The sequence below is a fragment of the Symphodus melops genome, assembly GCF_947650265.1.
Source record: "Symphodus melops genome assembly, chromosome: 19".
NCBI classification, from domain to species: Eukaryota; Metazoa; Chordata; class Actinopteri; order Labriformes; family Labridae; genus Symphodus; species Symphodus melops.
In genome coordinates, this window is record NC_136709.1 from 21,504,555 (window position 1) to 21,525,758 (window position 21,204).

Here is a 21,204-nt window from a genome sequence, read left to right on the forward strand (position 1 = left end):
CAGTGTCGCACGACAGAACACATTTTATACAGAACCGGGAAGGCGTGGACTCCGGCCATGCAGCTGCCGGAAGAAGCATCAGAAATACAGCACCCCCACACTCTGTCACACTCACGCAGGTCTTTATTAAGCTGTGAAGCTTCCACTTGTGTGTCCTCAAATAAGCAGACGTGACAGACGCAGGATGAAAAGACGTTCTAATACTAAAATACTGCACGCCGCGACGGAACCGTTTCAAAATGTCGCTGTCGTTGCTTTGATGTGAATTTCAGTCCAAACTTTAATCTCTGTAAATACTCGCCGTGCGTTGGGTGGCGTCAAACATGACAGCTGTCAGCCAACACGTCAGGAGCGTCTTATTTTGAAAGGTAGCTGTAAGGGAGGAAACTCTGGACAGGCCTGATCCAACTGCTGCGACTGACACAGGGCGTGTGTGTGTGTGTGTGTGTGTGTGTGTGTGGGTCTCTCCTGAGTGTCTGCAGTTTAGTGAGAGATGACATGACAAGCTCGCAGCGCTTTCTGCTGCACATCCCCGGTGTCATGAGTGACCCAGTTTCCCTCCTTTAATTGCGATTCCCTCTTAAGAAGCTGCGGTTCTGTTCACAGAGGAGGATTGGACCGACAGATCAACACGCAGCGCGAGGGGACTTAGTGTCATTGTCAAGTGTTAAAGTGAGGCGTGCTTATTATGTAAACACAAACATATTTACAATGCTACTCTATGCCATACACACACACACACACACACACACACACACACACACACACACACAGCGGTTCAATATTTACGTTTCTGCATCACGTTGTTTGAAAACACAGAAACCTCAGACGTGTTTGTATGTTTTCCAAAATGGCCGACCTTCCTCTGAAGCCACGCTCAGGATGTCGTGTTGTCGTATCCACACGTGTTCAGCGTCGACAGTCACAGACAACGCCGGAGGCTTAAAGCAACCGAAAATAACTTCACTTTCTGATGAGCAAAACAGCTGTTAGCATTCAAACCAACCTTTAGCTAACACATCTGTTTCCATGACAACGCAGGTTTGGAAAGGCCTTGATGTATGCTGTTTAAAGAACACGTATAGCGTCATCTGGCCCCCCCGAGAGAGAGACTGCTGTTCGTGTTTCTGCACGGACAGGGAGGAACTATTTCAACGTGACGCCGAAGCTGCCTTCTCTTCGCACGGCCTTTTACAAAGATCCATCATGTCAGACACATCCATGTTTCATGCATGTAGCCTCCTTTTTAATGTGCTAACAAAACCGTCACACGCTGCTATCAAGAACACCTTCTGCCGTGAAGTTCATCGTTTACATCCTGCGGCGACTTTTTCATTGCACTTGTTAAGTTGATATATTTACCAAAGTGACAAATCATCACATGCACCCAATAAAAGCCGAACCTGGAGAACAGCAGCACACCCTGCCTGCACGGGAATAATGAACAACACGGCGTACACGGCGTGTGGACTTCATGATATTCTGCAGGAAAAACAAAGAGCCGCGCGTGGTCACGGGAAAAGCTGCGAACGTTGTGAATAACAACAACGCATCTAATTTTTAAAAAATGCCTCGTGGACATCCTGTAATTCATTCCTTCTTTCTCCTGGGTCCACAACCGAGTCTTTCAACCATTTGCTAAATGGCGAGTAGAGAGAAAAAAAAACCTCACTTCCTGTTTTTCCTGCCGGGCCTCGCTAACAGCCGAGGGATTCTCCGCAAATGAATAAAACATCTTATCCATTTAATTTGGAAAGCACGCATAATGAGGCACTTCTGCACTGCAGTTCCCCTCTCTGGGTTTTCACGTGCCATGAGCACTACGTGGATATGTGAAGCTTTTAATAGACTAGAGAGAGAGAGGGGCGAGAGACACATCATGGAAAATGTCCATAATCAAAAGAGGTGCAAATGACCGACTTACATACACAAATGCAGTCAGAGCGGCCGCAGCCCGAGGGTCCGATGAGAGGACGCCCTGCACAGTCATTAATCTACAACATGCCGTTTATTACAGGCCAAATATGCAAAACCGAAAAAGTCTTTGCATGTGTGAACGTATTTATTCTGTATGAAGTCAGAGTGAGCGGAGGTCAGGACGCAGCGGGACACGTATTCAGCTCGAGCTCCTGTGAGTCTACGAGCTCTGATGAACCTGCTGCATCACAGCGTGTTGAACTTCAGCCCTCGGACCTTTGTTTACGAGCCGGGTGTTGCTGTACGTTTTGTCTCCCTCTCTCACAGAGGAAGAGAAAAATCTGGGATTTATAACGGAAATAAATCAGTGCAGCTTTCAGATCAGCTGGAGATGATGGCGTGTCCCACACTGGTTCTGAATGTTTAAGAGTTATTAAATTCTTCATCTCGTAAACGTAATACTTCTGCTTCTGTCCTGCACACTTTGAAACGATGATGAATCAGGGAGGAGAGGTGGAGTCATAAAGGGGGGGTACGACCCATTAAACCGTCCAGGCCCGAGTGAAACACGGTGACACGCAGTCTCACTGTGATTTCACCATAAAGGAGTCAAGACATCGTTGGATGTAAATTTATCGAAGGAGGTCGTAACGTTTTTACGGCCCCGTGCTCGGCGGCCGGATATGATCACATTTGTTCAGAGCTGTAAAGATTACGATCTCAGATGATGTGTTTCACTGCAAACAAGCCGTAACCTCCTCGCGGGAAATTACTTTAATTACTGTTAAAAATCACATTGATGATCAATTGTGAGCTATAAAGAAGCAGAAGGTTTCCCTCCATGATAAAAAATAAATATGAGAAGGTAAGAGCGTCGGTGTGTCGATCTTTGATTAGAATAAAAGTGAAGATTCTGTTTGGCTTTTAATCCCCTCTGAGCTGCTTTCAGAGCGCCAGGCGCACGCCGCACTGAGCGAGCTTATTTACACATCGACATATCAATCTGTGGAGGGAAAAAAAAACTAACAAAAAGAAAGAAAGAGAGCAGAAAACAAGTCAAATATGAGAGCGTGTTCTTGTCTTACTGTGAAGTCGAACGTTTCCCCGCAGACGACGCCGCCGCCGCTTCCTGCTTCGTAATGAGCAGCAGCAGCAAACCTACAGAGGAACGGCAGCACACGGGGAGCTTAATTAGGAAATAATTGACTTGTATTTCCTAATAATTGAGTTGTTTGAAGTGGAGAGATAGTCTCAACACTGACAGGCTACACCTTTAGTGAGCGGGCGCCTCGTGCAGATTGGAGGAAATGTGGAAGAAGAAGGTTTTTTGGGGGGTTTTTTCGGGAGCTGAAAAGCGTGAAGTAAATTGCTTGAAATTGGAAATCTAACACGATTTGAGATGCTGAGAGAGAACATCTCTCTTCTGATGCTCGATAGAAGGGAGGAGGGGTGTGTGCGTGTGTGTGTGTGTGTGTGTGTGTGTGTGTCGTTTAGAGGAACAGTTCTGTTATGGAGGTTATTTGAGGTCCTCATAAATACACTGTGAGTTTTGTTTAGTTCAGCGAGGTCAGTCGTCCCATACAGAAGCTAAGCTAAGCTAAGCTAAGCTAAGCTAAGCTACGTTGCTGCTGTGCACGAAGTCTGGACCGAAAACAAGCAAGTTAGGAAAAGAGCGCCTCGATGAGATCAGCGTCGCGGGCTGGACCGGTCCGGATTCAAAACCGGAGACAGAGACACGACCGTCCTGACCTCAGACACGTCTCACTCTGCTTGTTGAAGTTGTTTAAAAAAAAAAAAAAAAAAGGAAACAAAGTTGAACATGAATGAAGTTTAACCCTTTAAGTCCTTCAAAACCGGAAACCGGTTACACCGAGGTCAGAAGACAACCTGAATTCTGCTTCTTCAACAAACGAGTTTCCTGGTTCTCCCTCTGCTGCAGGCCGAGAGAGAGAGGAACACACACACACACACACACACACACACACACACACACACGTTTGTCAGGAGGCTTAAAACCAGCCTTATGTTGACTGAAAGTTAGGCTCCATCGATGGGACGCCAGCGTAGTAAGGTGGAGGGGGAGGGGCTTAATCACCAGTGTTAGACTCCTCCCACTAACCTCAGCTGAAGACGGTTTACAGATCTGCAAGGAAGGAAGGAAGCGTGATTAATAAATCAGCTGATCACGTGATCACGTGATCCAACACATCATCATGCATCATGCAGATCCGCTGTGAGCCGAGCCTTCCTCAAGAAGCTCCACTCAGCCGGCTGTGAGACGAGTGTTTGAAATTCAAGAGGCTGCACGCATGAGAGGAAATCGAAATGACGCCCTAATGTATACGAATGGGAGCCGTGGCGTTCAGGTATTTCACGCCGCATGGCCCGACGGAGGCTAAAGTGAATAAGTCGTCAACTTTGCATTGAAATTCATACTAGTATCCCCGACTGGAGCCGAGGCCATTTTCTCCGCTGTGCGCTCGCCATGAGCCACACAATAGTCAGGGAGACGTCTAATGAGGCAGGAGGAAAAATATTAAGAGGAGAAACCCTCAAACTGTGGCGTCGGCATATTCGACGCGGCGCTCTCCAAACTCGATGAGAAAATCTTTTTGTTAGCGCTTCAGGCTGGTCGGAGGGAGGGAGGGAGAGAAGAAAGAGGGAGGGAGATGGGCTGTGACAGCGTCAGCTTTGGTTCCGGTCAGCGTGCACGGACGGCGAGCAGGAGGACGAGAGGTGGAGCGCAAGGCAAGAACAGCAGGGAGGGAGGAAGAACACGATATCCTCGCCACGCTGGAGCTACGATCTTAATCGAACATCGGAAGTTCGTGCAAAGTCACGATGCGTTTTGTGGACGGCACATCGTTTTTCCAGTGATTCACGCCTGTTTTATTTCCATCCTCTAACCCAACGTCGGGTTACCGTGGCAACAAGTGAAGTCATTTTCCAGCTCCTCTTGAAGGATCCTGAACCGTCTCCAGGCCAGACGGGACGTACCAGTGCACTCACGTGGTGTTTGACTCAACGCACAAAAAAAAACAAAGTTTCATGAACGTCTGCTCAAGTCCGAACAACAACTCGGAAACTCGTCATTAATTTCTAGTTAATTTACTTTTCGCTGAAGAATCTCCTTTAACAGACTCTTCTTCTTCTTCTTCTTCTTCTCCTTCTTCTTCTTCTTCTTCTTCTCCTTCTTCTTCTTCTTCTTCTTCTCCTTCTTCTTCTTCTTCTTCTTCTTCTTCTTCTTCTTCTCCTTCTTCTTCTTCTTCTCCTTCTTCTTCTTCTTCTTCTTCTTCTTCTTCTCCTTTTTCTTCAGCGTCCACGGCGTTCATCAAGGCTTCATGAGTCCCTCCTCTTCTCCGAGTCAGTCAGCAGTGCTCATCAGCTCACGATCAAAGCTGCAGCACAGACTTGACCTCTGACCTCCTCACGCTGCTCCCCCCCCCTCCTCCCCCCTCCTCTGGGAGTCCTCGACTCTTCCATCTAGATGTTTCTCTCAGCGTTGCACTCACTTTACAAAGTTGCTTTAATGGCACAAGATTTTTTTAGCTATGAGAATTTTATGTACTTCAGTTAATGGCCTTCAATTTATTCCCTGTGTAAGTGCTGTTGAAGCGCCGGAGTGTTCAGGTTTTCATTTGGAGCTCACATTAAAGCAGCTGATTTCTCTGAGCCTCGTTCTAATCAGGGAGTAATCACCTGCAGTGTGAAACCGGGCAGATTGTTGGGCGTTTCTGGAGCACTTCATTCAGAAACACTTCATAACATTTAATCCTTAAACTTTGTCCCTCGAGAAGCTGCTTTTCCAACCGAAGAATACCAACTATTCTTTCTCCAGCGCTGTGATTTCTTTAGTGCAATTATACCGAGCAACTTTTTCCCCCACCCTCCCACTCATGCATACTGTATGTTCCTGCAGATAATCCTTCCTTCTGACCATGCACAGGCTTCACCGTGGAGAGCGCACACCTCACAGTGAAAGTGAAAGCACGCACGTGAACGTACCTGACGTTAACTCGTGCAGCTGTGCACCGGCAAAGATCAACTTCCTGTGCGTGTCTCGTTAGCAGTAATTAGAAGCCGGGTTGACACACGTGACATCAATCTTCCAGACGCTGCTCGTCTCATGTCTAACAGCTCGTTGTGAAATCGTTTCACAGCAGCTGCAGAATTCCTCATTGTGTTTTCTGCTCTGATGTCACTTATCCGTCTCCTGTTATCAGCAGGAGAGGCGACGCACTGCCCCCTGGTGGAGACCTGTGGAAGTCCTGACGCTGCACGTTGTTGTCACAGTTTAATACAGTGAGTTTAATGGAGCAGAGGAAGTGAATGTGCTGAGCGAAGGAGAGACCGGGGGGGGCAACTTTACCAAAGTAAATGTTGTGTTTTAAGGATCATTACGAACAACCGAGGCCCCTGACGTCATGAGTGATAAACGTGTTAACCTCAGAGAGCTGCAGGCAGATCCTCCTGCGGACGTGTTGGAAGACAAATCAAAACCTCCGCTCTGAGTCGTAGCTGGTGTCAGGTCTGGGTTTAGTTTAATCACAATGAGTGAAGAGACTGCAGCAGATTAAAGAGGAAACAGACACGTTCACATAGTTAATGCAGACAAGATGAAATAAGAGTCTCCTGTTGCTACTTTAGGAACTTTATTTTTATATATATTTAGCTTTTTTCATTTTCAGACATTTTCAGACACACTGCTCATATTTTATTAAGATCCTTTTCTCTGATGTCCTTCTGTGCACAGGAAGAACAGGAACCTTCAGCGCCCTCTGCTGGTCATACAGTGACTCTCTGTTGTGTTTATATTATCAGGTGTGTTTCATCTGTTATTAACACACACACACACACACACACAACCTGAATCCTCCTCCTGCGCGTTTTATCATTTTTTAATGTGATCTCTCCGATGCCTAATTTATTTTTTTTGGGCGGGGGGGGGGGGGCGCCCCGTGTCCTTGATTGCACAAGTTTCAAAGAGGACGCCGTGGGTAACGCTGGGAAGAAAAAAACTTTTTATTTTCTGATGCAGAAAAGAAGAGAAGATCAAAGGAGCTGATGTTGGCATGTAGACAGACCCCCCCCCCCCCCTGCCTGAACACAAACTGGGGTTTAAACGATGAGGAGCTTCAGAAACACATTTATCTCCGTCTGTCTGTTTGATGCGTCGTGTGTTTCCTGTTTCCTGCGTCCTGGGCGCTCGTCCTAACATGTCGTGTCACTTCTGCTTTTGTCCACGTTTTCTTTCGACATTTTTGGTTCAAGCCGACGTTGAGCAGGTCTGACTCTCATCTCTGTTTCGCTCCATTTTGGCTGTTTGTGTTGCCATGACGATGAGTCATACTTCTTCGTCCTCCTCGGGAACCAAAAAAAAAAAAAAAAAAAAAAAAAAAAGAGGAGAATCAAAAGTCAGTGAAGCACTTTTCATTTCGACTCGCTGGAATCTGAAATAACACAACAAGCAGGTGGAGGCCGCTCCCTCAAGGTGGCGCTGTGACACTGGAGCGATGGGCGGGGGTCGCGGCGAGGTGACACGGTCGTGTTCACTTGGCCATGTACGCTGCGACGTCTTTCTCCAGACTCTGGGCGAAGCGGTGGTTGAGGAAGAGGAGCTGACCGTGAGGAAGGAGGCGGCTGAGCAGAGCGTCCACGCGGTGGCTCCGAAGAAGCACCTGGAAAAAAAAAAGAAAAGAGGCGGGATCAACAGACCAGACTAAAACGATTCTGGATGATTCAACCAATCAGAGCGAAGCACAGCGTCACGTCTGATTGGATGCCGGGCCTCACCTCGCTGCCCTGGCCCAGCATGTGCAGGTGCTCCAGGCAGTGCCTGGTCAGGTTCCTCAGGGTCCCCTCGGCCAGCAGCAGGTTCTCGTGGCGTTCGCAGACCAGCGTGAAGCCCAGACTCTGGACCGCCAACCACAGAGCGCTCGTCTCCTCGAGGAACGGGTCTCCGGCTCGCAGACGCACCACGCCGCCGTCGGCCTCCTGCAGGGCCAGAGCCTCCTCGCCGGGCACCGCTTCCGCCAGAGGTCGACCAGAAGCCTCCCGGGACAGAGAGACGGCGCTGTGGACCTGCCTGAGACCCCCAGGACCCGTTTAGAGAAAGACAAGACACCTGACCCCCCCGATCTTAAACCTGGTCTCACCACAGATCATAAACCTGGTCTCACCTGACCCCCCCCCCCAGATCTTAAACCTGGTCTCACCTGACCCCCACCGATCATAAACCTGGTTTCACCTGACCCCCACAGATCATAAACCTGGTCTCACCACAGATCATAAACCTGGTCTCATCTGACCCCCCCCGCCAGATCTTAAACCTGGTCTCACCTGACCCCCCCTGATCTTAAACCTGATCTCACCACAGATCATAAACCTGGTCCCACCTGACCCCCACAGATCTTAAACCTGGTCTCACCACAGATCTTGAACCTGGTCTTACCTGGACACCACAGACACCTTCTCCTTCTGCAGGACTCGTCTTTGCTCCGGGCTGAGGTCTCGGTTCTGCTCGGACCCGACGTCCTCATCCGGACCGAACACCCGGGAGTAGAGAACCCGACTGTCCGCGGGACCGAGAGCACCGACCGGACACACGGTGTGGATCAGGAAGCACCGGACCATGACGTCACGTGTGGACGGAACAAACACCGAAGACTCACCTGTGTCATAAAAAACACCGGATCAATGTTTACATGTCTCAGACTACGAGTGAATCACTTCCGCGTTTGAGCGCTGAACACACTCGGCTTCCGTCGCTGTGCGTTGTTAAATCCACCAGAGGGCGCTCGAGAGTTAAATGAATGTTTTAAGACTTCAACTCACCGGTTTATTCTCTACACATCTTCAAACATTATCGACTTTTTTCCCTGTTAATCTGATCACTACATCTCTGTTAATATTATATATTATTATTTTATCTGTATATTTAATATTTTCTCTTTAAAATGAGCCAACACGACATCTGTAAATGTCTAATAAACATCTTATATCTGATCTAAAGGTTTCAATAATCAGCTCATTAATCCATTTTCTAAGGTTTACATTAAAACGTTAGATAACCAGTCTCTGCAGCTCTTTTGAATAACTTGTATTTATTATTATTATTTATTTATTTATTTTAAATTAACAGCCATTTATCATGATCGAGGGTCAGTTAAAGCTCTTTGTCGTCTCTTTAAGCGTGTGCACAGTGAGAGGACGCTGCAGAAGACTAAAGAGAATTAAAGATGGAAGGAAGAGTGTGACAGTCAAAGCCTCCATCAGTGACCGTTAAAGGTTCGAGTTTTGGCTCCGGACCCAAAAAGACTCCAGAACCGCCACAGACCGTGTGGTACTTCTGGACCTTGGAGGTCCCTGTGACGTTCACATCTCGGTCTGAGGTGAAAGAAGGAGTCCTTAAATCAGCAGGTGAGTTTGGGTCCCCGAGCTTAAACAAGGAGCCAACAATTTACACGACAGTGGAGACGGCGTGTCGCAGTTTGAATGAAGACGGGAGAGAGAGAGAGAGAGACAGAGAGAGAGAGAGAGAGAGAGAGACAGAGAGACAGAGAGAAAGAGAGAGAGACAGAGAGAAAGAGAGAGAGACAGAGAGAGAGAGAGAGAGACATAGAGAGAGAGAGAGAGAGGAGTCTCTGCAGAGAAGTTTGTTCAGTGTGTCGGGGGTCTCAGCACACACAGAGCAGGCAGCTGTTAATCCAACAGCTGCTGCTGGTCACGCTTCTTTACTCTGAGAGGCCCCGCTCTGTGTGTGTGTGTGTGTGTGTGTGTGTGTGTGTGTGTGTGTGTGTGTGTGTGTGTGTGTGTGTGTGTGTGTGTGTGTGTGTGTGTGTGTGTGTGTGTGTGTGTGTGTGTGTGTGTGTGTGTGTGAACGAGTGGTGTATAGAAAAGAAAAAACACTCCCTCCTCTGTCCTGTTAACCTCGTCGCCCTCTGCCCTGCTCAGACCTGCTGAGAATAAAAACCAACAAGACCCGAGGATGTGATCTTTTCTTTTTTTATTTCTTTGCTACAAAAAATAGTTTTTTTTCTTTCTGACTTCCTGCTCGGCTCCTTGTTCGGTCGAAGCTGTAAAACAGGGTCGGACAACTCAAAACGACTAAACGTGTGAACAGCTTCATCAGACTTAAACCAACATTTAAAAATTGCGAAACACAGAAGTCGCCTGAAGCAGCTCGCAGGTGGGCAGAGTCAGCCAGCCAATCAAAGAAGAGTCCGCTACTCCTCGTGTTCAGTCAAGTTGTGTTCCTCTTCTTATCTCAGGAAGGTCAAAGAGAGCAATGATTTACAAACGTTCCTCAGAATGAAAGTGAAGCCACGTTACAGGACGAGTACGAGGAAAACGTCCGCTAAAAACGTTAATCAACAAAGTCTGTTGTCATGATGCAACAGACCCGTTCCTCGAGGAGACGAGCGCTCTGTGGTTGGCGGTCCAGAGTCTGGGCTTCACGCTGGTCTGCGAACGCCACGAGAACCTGCTGCTGGCCGAGGGGACCCTGAGGAACCTGACCAGGCACTGCAAGTTTCATGTTGGACGACTGTGATTCAGATTTCTGTTGCATTTACGTGTTTTTGCATTTCCCATTCGGAGGATCTTTACAGACAGCTAACATAGCTAGCATGCTAACATAGCTAACATAGCTAGCATGCTAACATAGCTAGCATACACCTGATCAACGTCAACAGTTAACCCGACTTTAAAGTCATTAAAGGTGCACAAACCACATCGACAGCAAAATCAGTTAAGATTCAAGAAAAGGTTCAACGACATGTGAGACAGGAGCGACGGGCCCGAACCAGAGGACCGCAGCCCCCCAAGAACCTGCAGCAACCTGCGGCGATCAGCTGATTGTGAAGTACGTCTCCTCGTGGAGTTTCATCCGTTTGTCGACGCTGAGTCCTGTCCTGTCGAAGCGTGTTAAAGAAACCATCAGTGTTTAACTTTATTTGAAAACGTTTATTCGCTGCACAGACGTGTCGATGAGCGCTGTCATTCTTAGACGCTGAATCAGGACGCTGTGCAGCGACTCGTTTGAAAAACACCACAAGAAAAGGTCTGAACGAGTTTCGGTGGTTCTGGCGTGTGATTCATTTCCCCTCTCTGATGAAACAAAAACAGCTGAATAAGAAGAACAACAGGAAGTATCGGCCGCTCATATCCACCAATGACAGCCAGGCCTTCGCATGTTTGAAAGGAAGGAAGTGTGTGTGTGTGTGTGTAGTTTGCACGCTCAGCTGGGGGGGGGGTTTAAATCATCTCAGCCTGCACAGAAACTTCCCAGGAGAGACGTGCACATGTAAGTTCAAGAACACAAGCCCCGCCCCCTTCCCCTGAAACCTCTCTGTGTTTCACTGACAAACATGTTAGCGCCTCGTTATACGGGCTGGTTCGACAGTTTACCATCAACAGGGCTTAAAGAGGCGACACCTCGGGCTGCAGCACGCTGAGGTGGAGTCACATCGAAGGGGATTCTAACAGGAAGGGCGGCGTGGTTTCTAATGCAGCGCCGCAGCCTGCAGCTGAGAAGTCAAGAGTCAAACATTTGTGATCTTGCAGAGAGGAGAAGTTAATGCATCGCTTTAAGCTGCACTCACAGATCTCGATTTGAACTGTGAAAAAGCAAAGCAGCTGTACAAACTCCTGATTCTCATCGACGCGCACAGCTGAACAGATCGCTGCGTAAAATGATCAGCCAATGAGAAGTCGGTTTCTTTCACATGAATCTCATCTGTTTCCAAAACAGCTGAACTCTCGACTTTGTCCACCAGCTGAACGTACAGTCATGACACATTTACAGTAACGACATATAAGAGTGTTAGAAATGCACAGACAGGGTGCAGCTTGTTGAGCCGCTCAGGTGATTGTGCAGACGGGGTGAACGACCTGCAGTAGCGGGTGGATGTGTCGGGGGGCCCCCACAGACTCCTGCATGACTGAAACATGCAGACGCCACCACAGAGTCATAAAAAGCTTCGATGTTTCGCAGGCTAACAGTTGATCAGCTTTTCCAAACAAGCAGCAGAAACACGTTTTTTTAGCTCCTGTGACTCCCGAACAACGAAAATCTTTCAAAGCAAGCAAAAAAAAAAAAAAGCTCACATTGTAATTCCTCCTGGAAACAGTTCGACTTTTCTTCTTTTGAACATGCTCATTGCCTTCGTGGTCTCTTCAGCTTCTAATTGGATGTAAAAACAACAACAAAAAAACCCTTCAGTCAGCACACAAAGGGCTCATCTGCATCTTAAAACCACCGACTGCTGCTGAGGTGGAAAACAGAGCTTTTTTTTTCTGCAAGTGTTGCATAATGTATGCGTGGTGAAAAGGTGCGAGGCCTCTTTCACCCTCAGCATCCAGCCACATAACTCGGCTCGATATGAATGGAACAGATGCATGTGAAGAGGACTGACTGACGCGCTTATTTGTCCTCCGACTCCATTTTGAGTCGTTTTTTGGCCGAGTGCTCTAAAAGACGAGGAAAGCCGTCCTCTCTGGAAGTGTCTCTTCCTCGTGCACGGCAGGGAAGCTTCTCCTTTTTGTGCACATTAAAACAAACGTTTGACTGCAGTTTGAGCTGGTTTGTCGAGGCTGCAGGAGGCACCGGGTTCCACTTTGACCCCTCGGCACTTTGCTGATAATTCAGGGTCGTCCACCAAATTAGCATCTGCTAAAAACACTACGGGATCCTTTCATTGGATCAAATTAAAGCTTTCCTTCCCTGACTCGTTTTCACACTCCTGCTCCAGATATCCTCCCGAGTCGACCTGGCTCTTCACATATTGAGCGTTAGAGGAAGTCTGCATCGTCTCAGACTTTCCAAACAGCCAACAGTCGCTTGTGTCAGCTGTTGGCTGTAAATGAGTCTCCAGGCCTCAGGTCGGTGGAATGCAAACAAAGCCTGGCCGCTCTCTTTCCCATGCCCACATGGCTGCTGGGAAACTGCCTGAGTTCAAACTTTGGCGTGCAGCCAGAAGGGAGGGAGTCCCGCTTCTACAACCTCTCTATCACATCGTCACGTGTTTACAGCACGAGGTTGCTCTGATTTTTTTTCCCCTCCTCCTGCTCCACGCGCCTGTCAGGGCACGCCAGAGGAACGTCTGACTGCACACACACTCAGTCACTCCCTCTGCACGCAGGAATGTGTGTGTGTGTGTGTGTGCGGGGGCACGTGCTGCAGAGAGAGAGAGGACACTCCCTAGGTCAGCCAGAGAGGGAAATTTGAAAAACAGGAACCGCTGCGTGCGAGGGAAACATGTTTCTGCCGCGTGCCGACCAAACACCGAGGCCAGACGTTTGTTTGGACTGAACGTTTGAGCGCTGAAGGCCGGAGAGCAAACTCTGATTCAAAGCCTCAAACTGTGGAACCAGATCCACAGCGTTTAAATTAAGAAAACATTTTCTCATCAAATACTTCACCGGTCACACGACAGAAAATATTGATAAAGACGAGTCACAACTTCCCGAAGCTTCAGCCGACTAAATAAACACGTAAGAGTTTTACACTGTTCCTCCATCGACACGTTTAGAAAAAACAAAACAAAGCAGAAACCTTTAGAGACAGTGAGACAGTTTGGATTCTTTCACTTTTAAAAACATCTGATTTAAATGATCCAAAACAACAGGAAGCAAAGCGAGAACACCGTGTGCAGGAGTTTTCTTTGCAATCTCTCATCAACATTTTATCCTTTCAGACTTTTATTTTGGCGCCATGGCGTCCACACTGACTGTGAGAAGTTCCTCTTGTGTCAGGACGACTTATTAAAAGATAAACTCAGTAAACTGAACACGGAGAAGTTTGGCCCTTTTCGGTTTTTGCTAAATCAAAGAGTCACTGAAGAGGCGTTTTTAAAATAACGTAATGTTCCTGAGAATTTTCTCTGTAAGTCGAGAAGAAAAACTTTGGTTAAAACAAACAAAGTGAGACGCTGACCTAGTTTCTAGCCGACGTCATGTCGTTCAGCTCAGAGTGGAAAACACGTGGCCGTCTGTGGTCGTGCAGCAGGATACAACACGTCACCCCGCCCGCCCCTCCTACACACACACACTAAGACACTTCTCTGAAAACAGAAGATTTTAAAGTCAAACATTCATAACTCGAGCTGGAAGAAGCAGAGAACATGGGTCACATTTGAACACACATTGGCTCTTTATTTCATCAGTTTCCCCCCAACGAGCCTCGACCACAGAAATGCATCAAAAAAAAAAAAAAAAAAAAAAAAAAAAAAAAAAGCACCTCGCCACGCTCACTTTAAATTAAGTGCTTAAATAAAAATAAAAAAAGGGACATAAAGATAAACAAAAAAAAAAACAAAAACATAAAATCTGAAAACTCTGAAGTGGCAGTGTGTTCGGTCATGTGACTGCGACGTGGCGGGATCTGTTTGTGCATAAACGACAGATAAAACAGGCAGTAGGTCCGAGTGGTTTCAAACGATCTGCGTCTCCTCACGCCCGCATAAATAACTCTGCGATAGCTGGGCGCAACTTCACGAGGCTCTGGGACCCTGAGTGGGGCTTCCTGGCAGGTGTGTGGGGGGGGGGGGGGGGGGGGGGGGGGGGGGGGGGGGGGGGGGGGGGGCGGTCCTCTGTCAGTTCACAGGGAGGGGGGGGCGGGGTGTGTTTGGAGGCAGTTTGTTGAGTTACGAGGCGCTCACAGCTTCTTCAGCCGGCTGTACATGTCTCTCTTGCTGCGCTCGCCGGCCCAGGTGCGGCTCTTCAGGCGGAACTTCCTCAGGTCCTCCTTGAAGTCCTCGTGGTGCATGGGCCGGTAGGACTGAGGTTCACATTGCGTCTGCGTGGAAGGAGAACGACAAGAGTTCAAACTACTGAAACAGGCCTTAGAGTGTCCCCCCCCCGCCCCCCCAAAAAAATCTAAATCCTCTTAGATCCTGGATCTGATCGAGCTCCGAGTGTCCCAACAAACCTGGAAGTGAGGGAAGAAGTCCTTGTACCCGCCCTTGAGGATGTAGAGCTCGGGGTAGTGGAGGTTGGATAGTCGTTCATGGCGCGGTCTCGCTCCCTGACGAAGCGGCACATCCTGGGGCCGCGCTCCGACGAGAACTCGCAGTGGAAGATGACCACGACGCGTTTGTCCGGGCAGGACGGGGTGACGGGCGTTCTGAGGAGGAAGTCCTGGACCTGATCCTCCTGGTGCAGGTTCAGAGCTCCCTGAGGGGACGGGGACACAAACGAGCCGGACTTAGTTTGATAAAGACCAGGAAGAGAGTCGGAGACAAACGCGGTGCATGCTGGGAGAATCCTCACCTTGATGTGTCCTCCCTCGAACTCGTAGGGGTAACGGCAGTCGATGACGATGACTCGCTCGACCAGCTGGTTAAAATGGCCGGACACGGCGGCGACCATCTGAGGAGCCGAGACAAAAAACACATTTAATATTCAAGGAGGAAAATCTGCACAAAAAATTAAATGAAATAAAAAGAAGTCTATTTGTGAATCGAGCAGGAAGCGTGATCACGATGTGGTCAGTTCCAGAACCGACGCTTCTGCAGCGAGAAAACGCAGCAACACGCTCAGCGGCGTTTGCTCAGGGCGCCCGTGTCCACCTGGCGCCCCGCCCGCTTGTTTTCAACAGTTAGAGAGCGTTTGCAGCAGAAAGCGGCCGCTCAAGTTAAGAATCTTTTAACTTTACACTGTTGCCATGGAGACGGGTAGACACGGGGCCCGACGCTGCCGTTAACCTCAAACATTTGATGCTGTAACCGTCAGCTGGACGTTCACGTTGAACGCTGAAGACGAAGCTCGCGTACTCACCACTTCAGAGTTGATGTATTTGAGGTCTTGGTGTTTTCCGTCCACGGTGGGAAGAACGAACGGCTACAGAGAGAGAGAGAGAGAGAGGGGCGTGGTTTAAGAAGAGCGATTTAACCGGCACAGTTCTTCTTCAGACGATCACGCCGTCTTCTTTACCTTGGTGAAATCTCCTATCAGATCACTCGAGCAGTGTTCGCCGTCCAGCAGCTTCTCGATGTCCGTCTGGCAGAAGGACTTGGACCGCTGCAGCAGCGCGCAGCTCTGCGGGAGGAGGAGGAGGGACAGACTTTAAGACGCTGAGGATCGAACAGGACTGGCAGCACGCCGCCTTTGGAAGCGAGGTCGCGAGCGCTCACCGTTCGTGGAGAGTCGGGGTTCTGTTCCAGGGTGGTGACCTGCGTCCTGCCAGGCTGCGGCGCCTCTTCACCCTGACGGGCGTGTTTTCGTCTGTGGGGCAGTCGGGGCGCTTGGCGGAGGGACGAGACACGGGGCTGGGCATGGAGGGCGAACGGAAGAGGCTGCGAGGCCGGCAGCGGATCACGGGCTGGAGGAGGAGATGTGGAAATCGTTAAAAAGGTGCGACGGACGGCGTGAAGAGGACGGCGACGTTTAAAAGATGTCAGACTTACAGAGTCTTCTCCGGCACTGTCGGACACCAGAGGGGCGTGAAGCAGGCTCGCCATTCCCACCGGCATCCCGCAGTCGTTCTGTAGGTCAATGAGAAGCTCGTCAGACATCCACAAAGAAAATTTTTAAAAAAAGGTTTGAGGACATAATGAAAGCTGCTCTCACCTCCATGTTGTCATCCATCACTTCCAGGAAGGCGTCATCGTCGTCGTCATGCAGCGAGGAAGTGAGGGAGGAGCGGCGCAGGAACATGGGGCTGGAGTCCTGGAAGTCCAGCTGCTGGATCGGAGGAGGCGAGGAGAACTGGAGAGGAAAGGGGGGGGGGGGAGGGGAGGTCGGCTTGTGAGCTTCTTTATAAAAAACCCGACAGTGACAGAACTGAATTGTCCTGCGTACACTCAAACGCACCATGAGGGCCGGAGCTGAGCTGGGACGGCGGGAGAACGCGTCCTTTGATTGTCCGCTGTTGAAGGAGCGACCGCGACAACGTGACGCCGGCTTGGTCGGCTTCTTGAATTCAAAACCCTCCTAGAAAAAAAAAAAATAAAATTCAGAGAGCGCCGACACTTTGAAACGAGTCGTTCAACATGTCGAGGAAAAGCGAAAAACCTCGGCTTGTAAAAAACTCAAACTTCAGAGAGTTGCAGAAATCAGTTCGTTTAAAAAACGTCGGCAGGAAGTAAACTTTCAAGCAAAATAAAACAAAGCCGTCGCCATGGCAACAAGAGGGGTTCTGAAGCCCAGGTTCTTTTCAAAACTCACCTCTGGCACGTTCTCCTTGTTCTCACGCTGAGAGCCCGAGGACGCCGGCGCCTGCGAGGGCTGCTGGCCGAATATCCCGTATCTGTGCGAGTCCGTTTCCTGTCCCTTCAGAGACGGACTGAAGCTCAGCAGCTGGACCTGAGCGGAGCACGGAGGGTCAGAGCTTCATCTTTAACACGACACAAACTGAGACACGACGAGCGAGTTGAGAGCATGACGTGACAGATCGACTCACCGGTAAAGAATTGATTCTTCGAATTGGCATCTTCCTACAAAATCATGAGGAGAAGAAGGAGAAGCAGTCAGTAAAGATCAGCTGCAGGAGAGGCGATTTCGAGGTCACTGATTGGATGGGAAACTTACTCGTTGAAAACTCTGCTCGACTGCTGAATGGCCCCGCTCGAATCTGTAACAACAAAACGCCACAAATTATAAAGCAGCCGGAGCTCGAGAGCGCTGTGTGATCTCAGGAAATGATCAAAAAAACGGGGTCGTAAAATAGAGACGAATTCAGATTTTTCTGACGGTTAAATATCAAAACTGGCTTTAAACTTCCTGTCGACTTTGGAGCGAGGGCGAGCGAGCTACAAAGACCCTGCAGCTCTATTGAGACGCCAGAGGAACGGTTGGGCTGAGGAAGGTGGGTGAATGCATAGAGGCGAGAGGTGGACTTTGGATTGGAGTAATGCCCACCTGTATGCTAAACGAGGCTGAGTGCAGCTCAAGAGGAGGGGGGGGGGGGGGGGGGGGGGGCTGGGGGGGGGGGGGGGCTGGGTGGGGGTGGGGGGGCAGGAGAAGAGATGCAGAGATCAGCTAATCTACCATATGCCTGCTGGAGCCAACACCGCCAAACCCTTTTCTGCAAGAGCCCTTTGTTTGTGGAGGAGAGAGCGTGTCTCACTGAATGCAGACCACAATAAAGGAGGGGGGGCGGGGGGCAGTGGTTTTCTAAGGATGCCCTCATTTCAATGGCCCTGACGCAGAGAAAGCTCCAGCCCCCCTCCCCTATTGAAATAACAGTGCATAGGAAGAGTGTGCCAAACTCCAGAGGGGGTGGGCTATCATTAAAACCTGAGACCAGGGCACATACCCCCCCACCACCACCACCTCAACTTAAAGCAGCTCATAGTAAGCGAGCAGCTGTGCAGGAGGTGAACGAGGTCTTCGGCACCAAATGCTGCTGTCGAGGAACTCGCCAGGCGGCGGCAGATGTTTGCAGAGACTGGCGAGGGCCCACCCAAGATTAGCCAGCGGAGGCTAAACGCAGACTAACTGGTTCAGATAGCAAAGCGGTTCAGGTTGGGTTCGTCTCCACGTCGATTCTTTCAGAGCTGAAAAGAAAGTTGAGCTCGCACGCCACGATCGCATCTAATCTTCTTAGTAAAAAACATGAGTGAAGCCGTTTCCTTAAAGCCAACGGTAGAAATTATAATCCTACAGATGAGGTTTTTGGCTCGACTCAGCTGAGCCCAAGCGCCGGGTAAAGAAGGGGGGGGGGGGGGGGGGGGGGGACTGATTGATTAGAACAGACATGAGAAAGACAGAGCAACTTACGTGTCCTCCATTTCCACCGCATCCAGGGGATTCGGGAGATCCATGCCAAGGCCTGCAGGGGGGGGGGGGGGGGAGACGCTGATCAATACAGGCATCAGTGGTGAAAGACGAATCAGCAAGGAGCGGACTGCTGTGGCACCACACTCTAGTTCAGAACCAGAACCGGGTTAATTAAGAAGGCACCTTAAGAAATAAGGAGGGTTCTGACCCGTTGGGTTTTGGTGCTACACGCTGAACACAAACAAGACTAAAGATGTGAAAGTGAAAATCAAATTTAAAACGTACAGATTATTTTTATTCCCAATAAGCCTCAAAGATAAAAAAAAACAAAAAGCATCAAGGTGAGCGTGAGGTAGGAGCGAGGCCTGCATGATGGGACGTACTATAGAAGAACATTATAGTGCTTATTCACTGTTTTAATATAAGAAGCAGGAGGGTTATCACGACTGAATTAGCATCAATCTGAGGGAGTTTAAACTTCCTCTGACTGCATTAAAAATGTTTAAATGCCCGAAAGCTTAAATTGGATGCATGCTCAGAGAGAAAGCTGCACAGGTTTATTAGGAACAGAATAACTATTCGTCACTTTATAACTGCAGTGATTAAAATGTGATGTGGGGGGGGATTTATAGGGACTAATGTGCATGAAAACAATGACGCTTTCAGTCCTTCAGGGTCAGATTTAATAGAGGTCTGGGGGGGGGGGTCTTACCAGAATCAGAGGAAATATCAGAGCCAAAGGAGGGAACCTTCTCCAGGGGGGCATGCTTTCTCCTCTTCGGGGTATCACAGAGGCTGTGAGGGAGGAACATAAAGAGAAAATCAAGGAGCTGGAAGAAGAAACCTTGAACAGAATAGATTCGGATGCTAGCTCCGGTTAGCTAATGAGAGGTATAAGGGGGTTACCTTCCAAGGCAGGCCCAGTTGTTCAGGTCCAGAGCCAGATTGGTGACAGGAGACAGAACCGACGCGGGTCCCGGGGAGAACAGGTTCTTGCAGTGCGCGGTCTTTGTGCTCAGCTCGGGCAGAGAGTGCGAGGAAAACCCGGGGATGTTGTCGGGCCTCCGTTTCGAAACCGAGCTAACGGGACTGGTGCTGCCGAACAAATTCACCGAATCCATCTTTTTTTTTGGTTTGTAGTCGATTTGTACAAGTCCTGCAGACGGTGTTGCTTTTAGGACAGGAGGTGTTAAAAAAAAAATAGCAAGGAGGTCCAAACTTGAAGCTAACCCCGGAAGCTAACAAGTAGCCAGCTCGCGACAATTTAAGGTAACATTCCCAAACATACGACCCGAAACACCGGCTGGTTCTGGTTCTGTGGTTCCGGAGAAAAGATTTGATTTCGCTGCTAAATGACTAAAGTAGCATAGTTGTTGTGTCGTGATGTGGAGCTGCAGCTCAGCGTCCTCTCTGACAGCCTCCTGGTGATCTGAGAGAGAGATTCCCGAGCTGCTCGTATTTATGTTCAAAATAGAAGCTTCGGAGCGGCAATCTGTCGGCCAATCAGCGCACTTGTTACATCCCCTCGACCAATCAGAGCGCGTCACGAGTCTCCGCTGTTGTCCTTTCACCGGATAAGGATGTGACACAATCCTTTAAAATTTTTCATCTTTTTTTTTCTTTTGTTCTCAGACCCTGAAAATGTTTCTGCGAGCTTTTTTATACAGAATAATGTTTAAAAAAATGTTTTACGTGTCTTTATTTAACACTTTTAAAAACGACACTTCTCAGCGTTGATGAAGGATTTGGTTTTTAAAAAGAAAAGTAAGGAAAATACGTTTTAAAATGAACTAAATGGCTGTTTTGCAATTCTGCATGTCCAGAAATAAAAAAATATATATATAAATATTCACAGATTTAAATGCCGCTAATTAATCAAAACTGAAGTTTAATGTTCACAAATGCAAGAAGTTGAGATTACTGCACAATTTACTTGCATATCTATTTAAATAGGATAGATAGACTGCTAAAAGGAAAGATGTTTAACTGTGTTTTGTGCATGGAGCCTAAACCTGTAGACAGAAAAGAAACTATTGATCCAGAGAAAAACTGAAAGCATCAAACACCCACCGTCCGCCCTCCTATATGTATGTATAGCTGTATAATGACCTGAATTAGACATATACAAGAACTCTTACATAACCTATGCAGGAATAACAAATAGAAACCTATAAACAATTAAAAAACTGTTAATATAAGAAATGCTGTACGAATAAGGGCAGACGGGCATAGCAGATTCTGAGAGGAGGTCGTGCAAGATTTAAATAAGTCCCTGTACGCTTCAAGGAGACATTTTGTTTGTGTATTATTTGTCAAGATAAACAAAGTGTCCAACTTCTAAACACATATAAAAGTACAGGAGACAGGAATGCGTGCATTACTGATGTTAACGCTCCCGAGCACACAGTCAAAACAACAACAAACAAAAAACACGGGTCCTTATTTTGTGTTTTTTTTTTTTTATAGCAGCTTCTTCTGGATGCCTTTAATAAAAAATTAAAAAAAACAGAGGAAGAAGCAATCTCATGAAATGTTTTGTTTTGATTCAGAGCTTTAGTGAAATGAATA

The 21,204-nt window shown here is 48.4% G+C and overlaps 2 protein-coding genes across 2 annotated transcripts; both read right to left on the reverse strand.

Moving 5' to 3' along the window:
• Positions 1-6,552: 6,552 nt before the first annotated feature.
• On the reverse strand, positions 6,553-8,680 carry ap5s1 (adaptor related protein complex 5 subunit sigma 1). Its single transcript, XM_079369839.1, has 3 exons — positions 8,369-8,680; positions 7,711-8,002; positions 6,553-7,595 (listed from the first exon to the last, which is right to left on the reverse strand). Exons 1-3 carry the CDS (start codon positions 8,548-8,550, stop codon positions 7,467-7,469), a joined length of 603 nt encoding a protein of 200 aa, XP_079225965.1. The 5' UTR covers positions 8,551-8,680; the 3' UTR covers positions 6,553-7,466.
• Positions 8,681-14,044: 5,364 nt separating this feature from the next.
• On the reverse strand, positions 14,045-20,150 carry cdc25b (cell division cycle 25B). Its single transcript, XM_079369791.1, is given in 18 exon segments — positions 14,045-14,713; positions 14,846-14,910; positions 14,913-15,090; positions 15,187-15,285; positions 15,694-15,756; positions 15,850-15,954; positions 16,050-16,096; positions 16,099-16,237; positions 16,323-16,400; positions 16,486-16,623; positions 16,729-16,848; positions 17,083-17,220; positions 17,318-17,351; positions 17,446-17,477; positions 17,479-17,488; positions 18,637-18,688; positions 19,349-19,431; positions 19,543-20,150. Coding segments are annotated over 18 exon segments (1,737 nt in total). The 5' UTR covers positions 19,758-20,150; the 3' UTR covers positions 14,045-14,572.
• Between the last annotated feature and the right edge of the window lie 1,054 nt (positions 20,151-21,204).

Coding starts and splice junctions, on each gene's coding strand:
- ap5s1 (XM_079369839.1), bottom strand. CDS start 8,550: ATGGTCCGGTGCTTCCTGATCCACACCGTGTGTCCGGTCGGTGCTCTC. Junction 8,003..8,368: donor AAGGTGTCTGTGGTGTCCAG/GTAAGACCAGGT, acceptor TGGGGGTCTCAG/GCAGGTCCACAGCGCCGTCT. Junction 7,596..7,710: donor TGCTGGGCCAGGGCAGCGAG/GTGAGGCCCGGC, acceptor TTTTTTTTCCAG/GTGCTTCTTCGGAGCCACCG.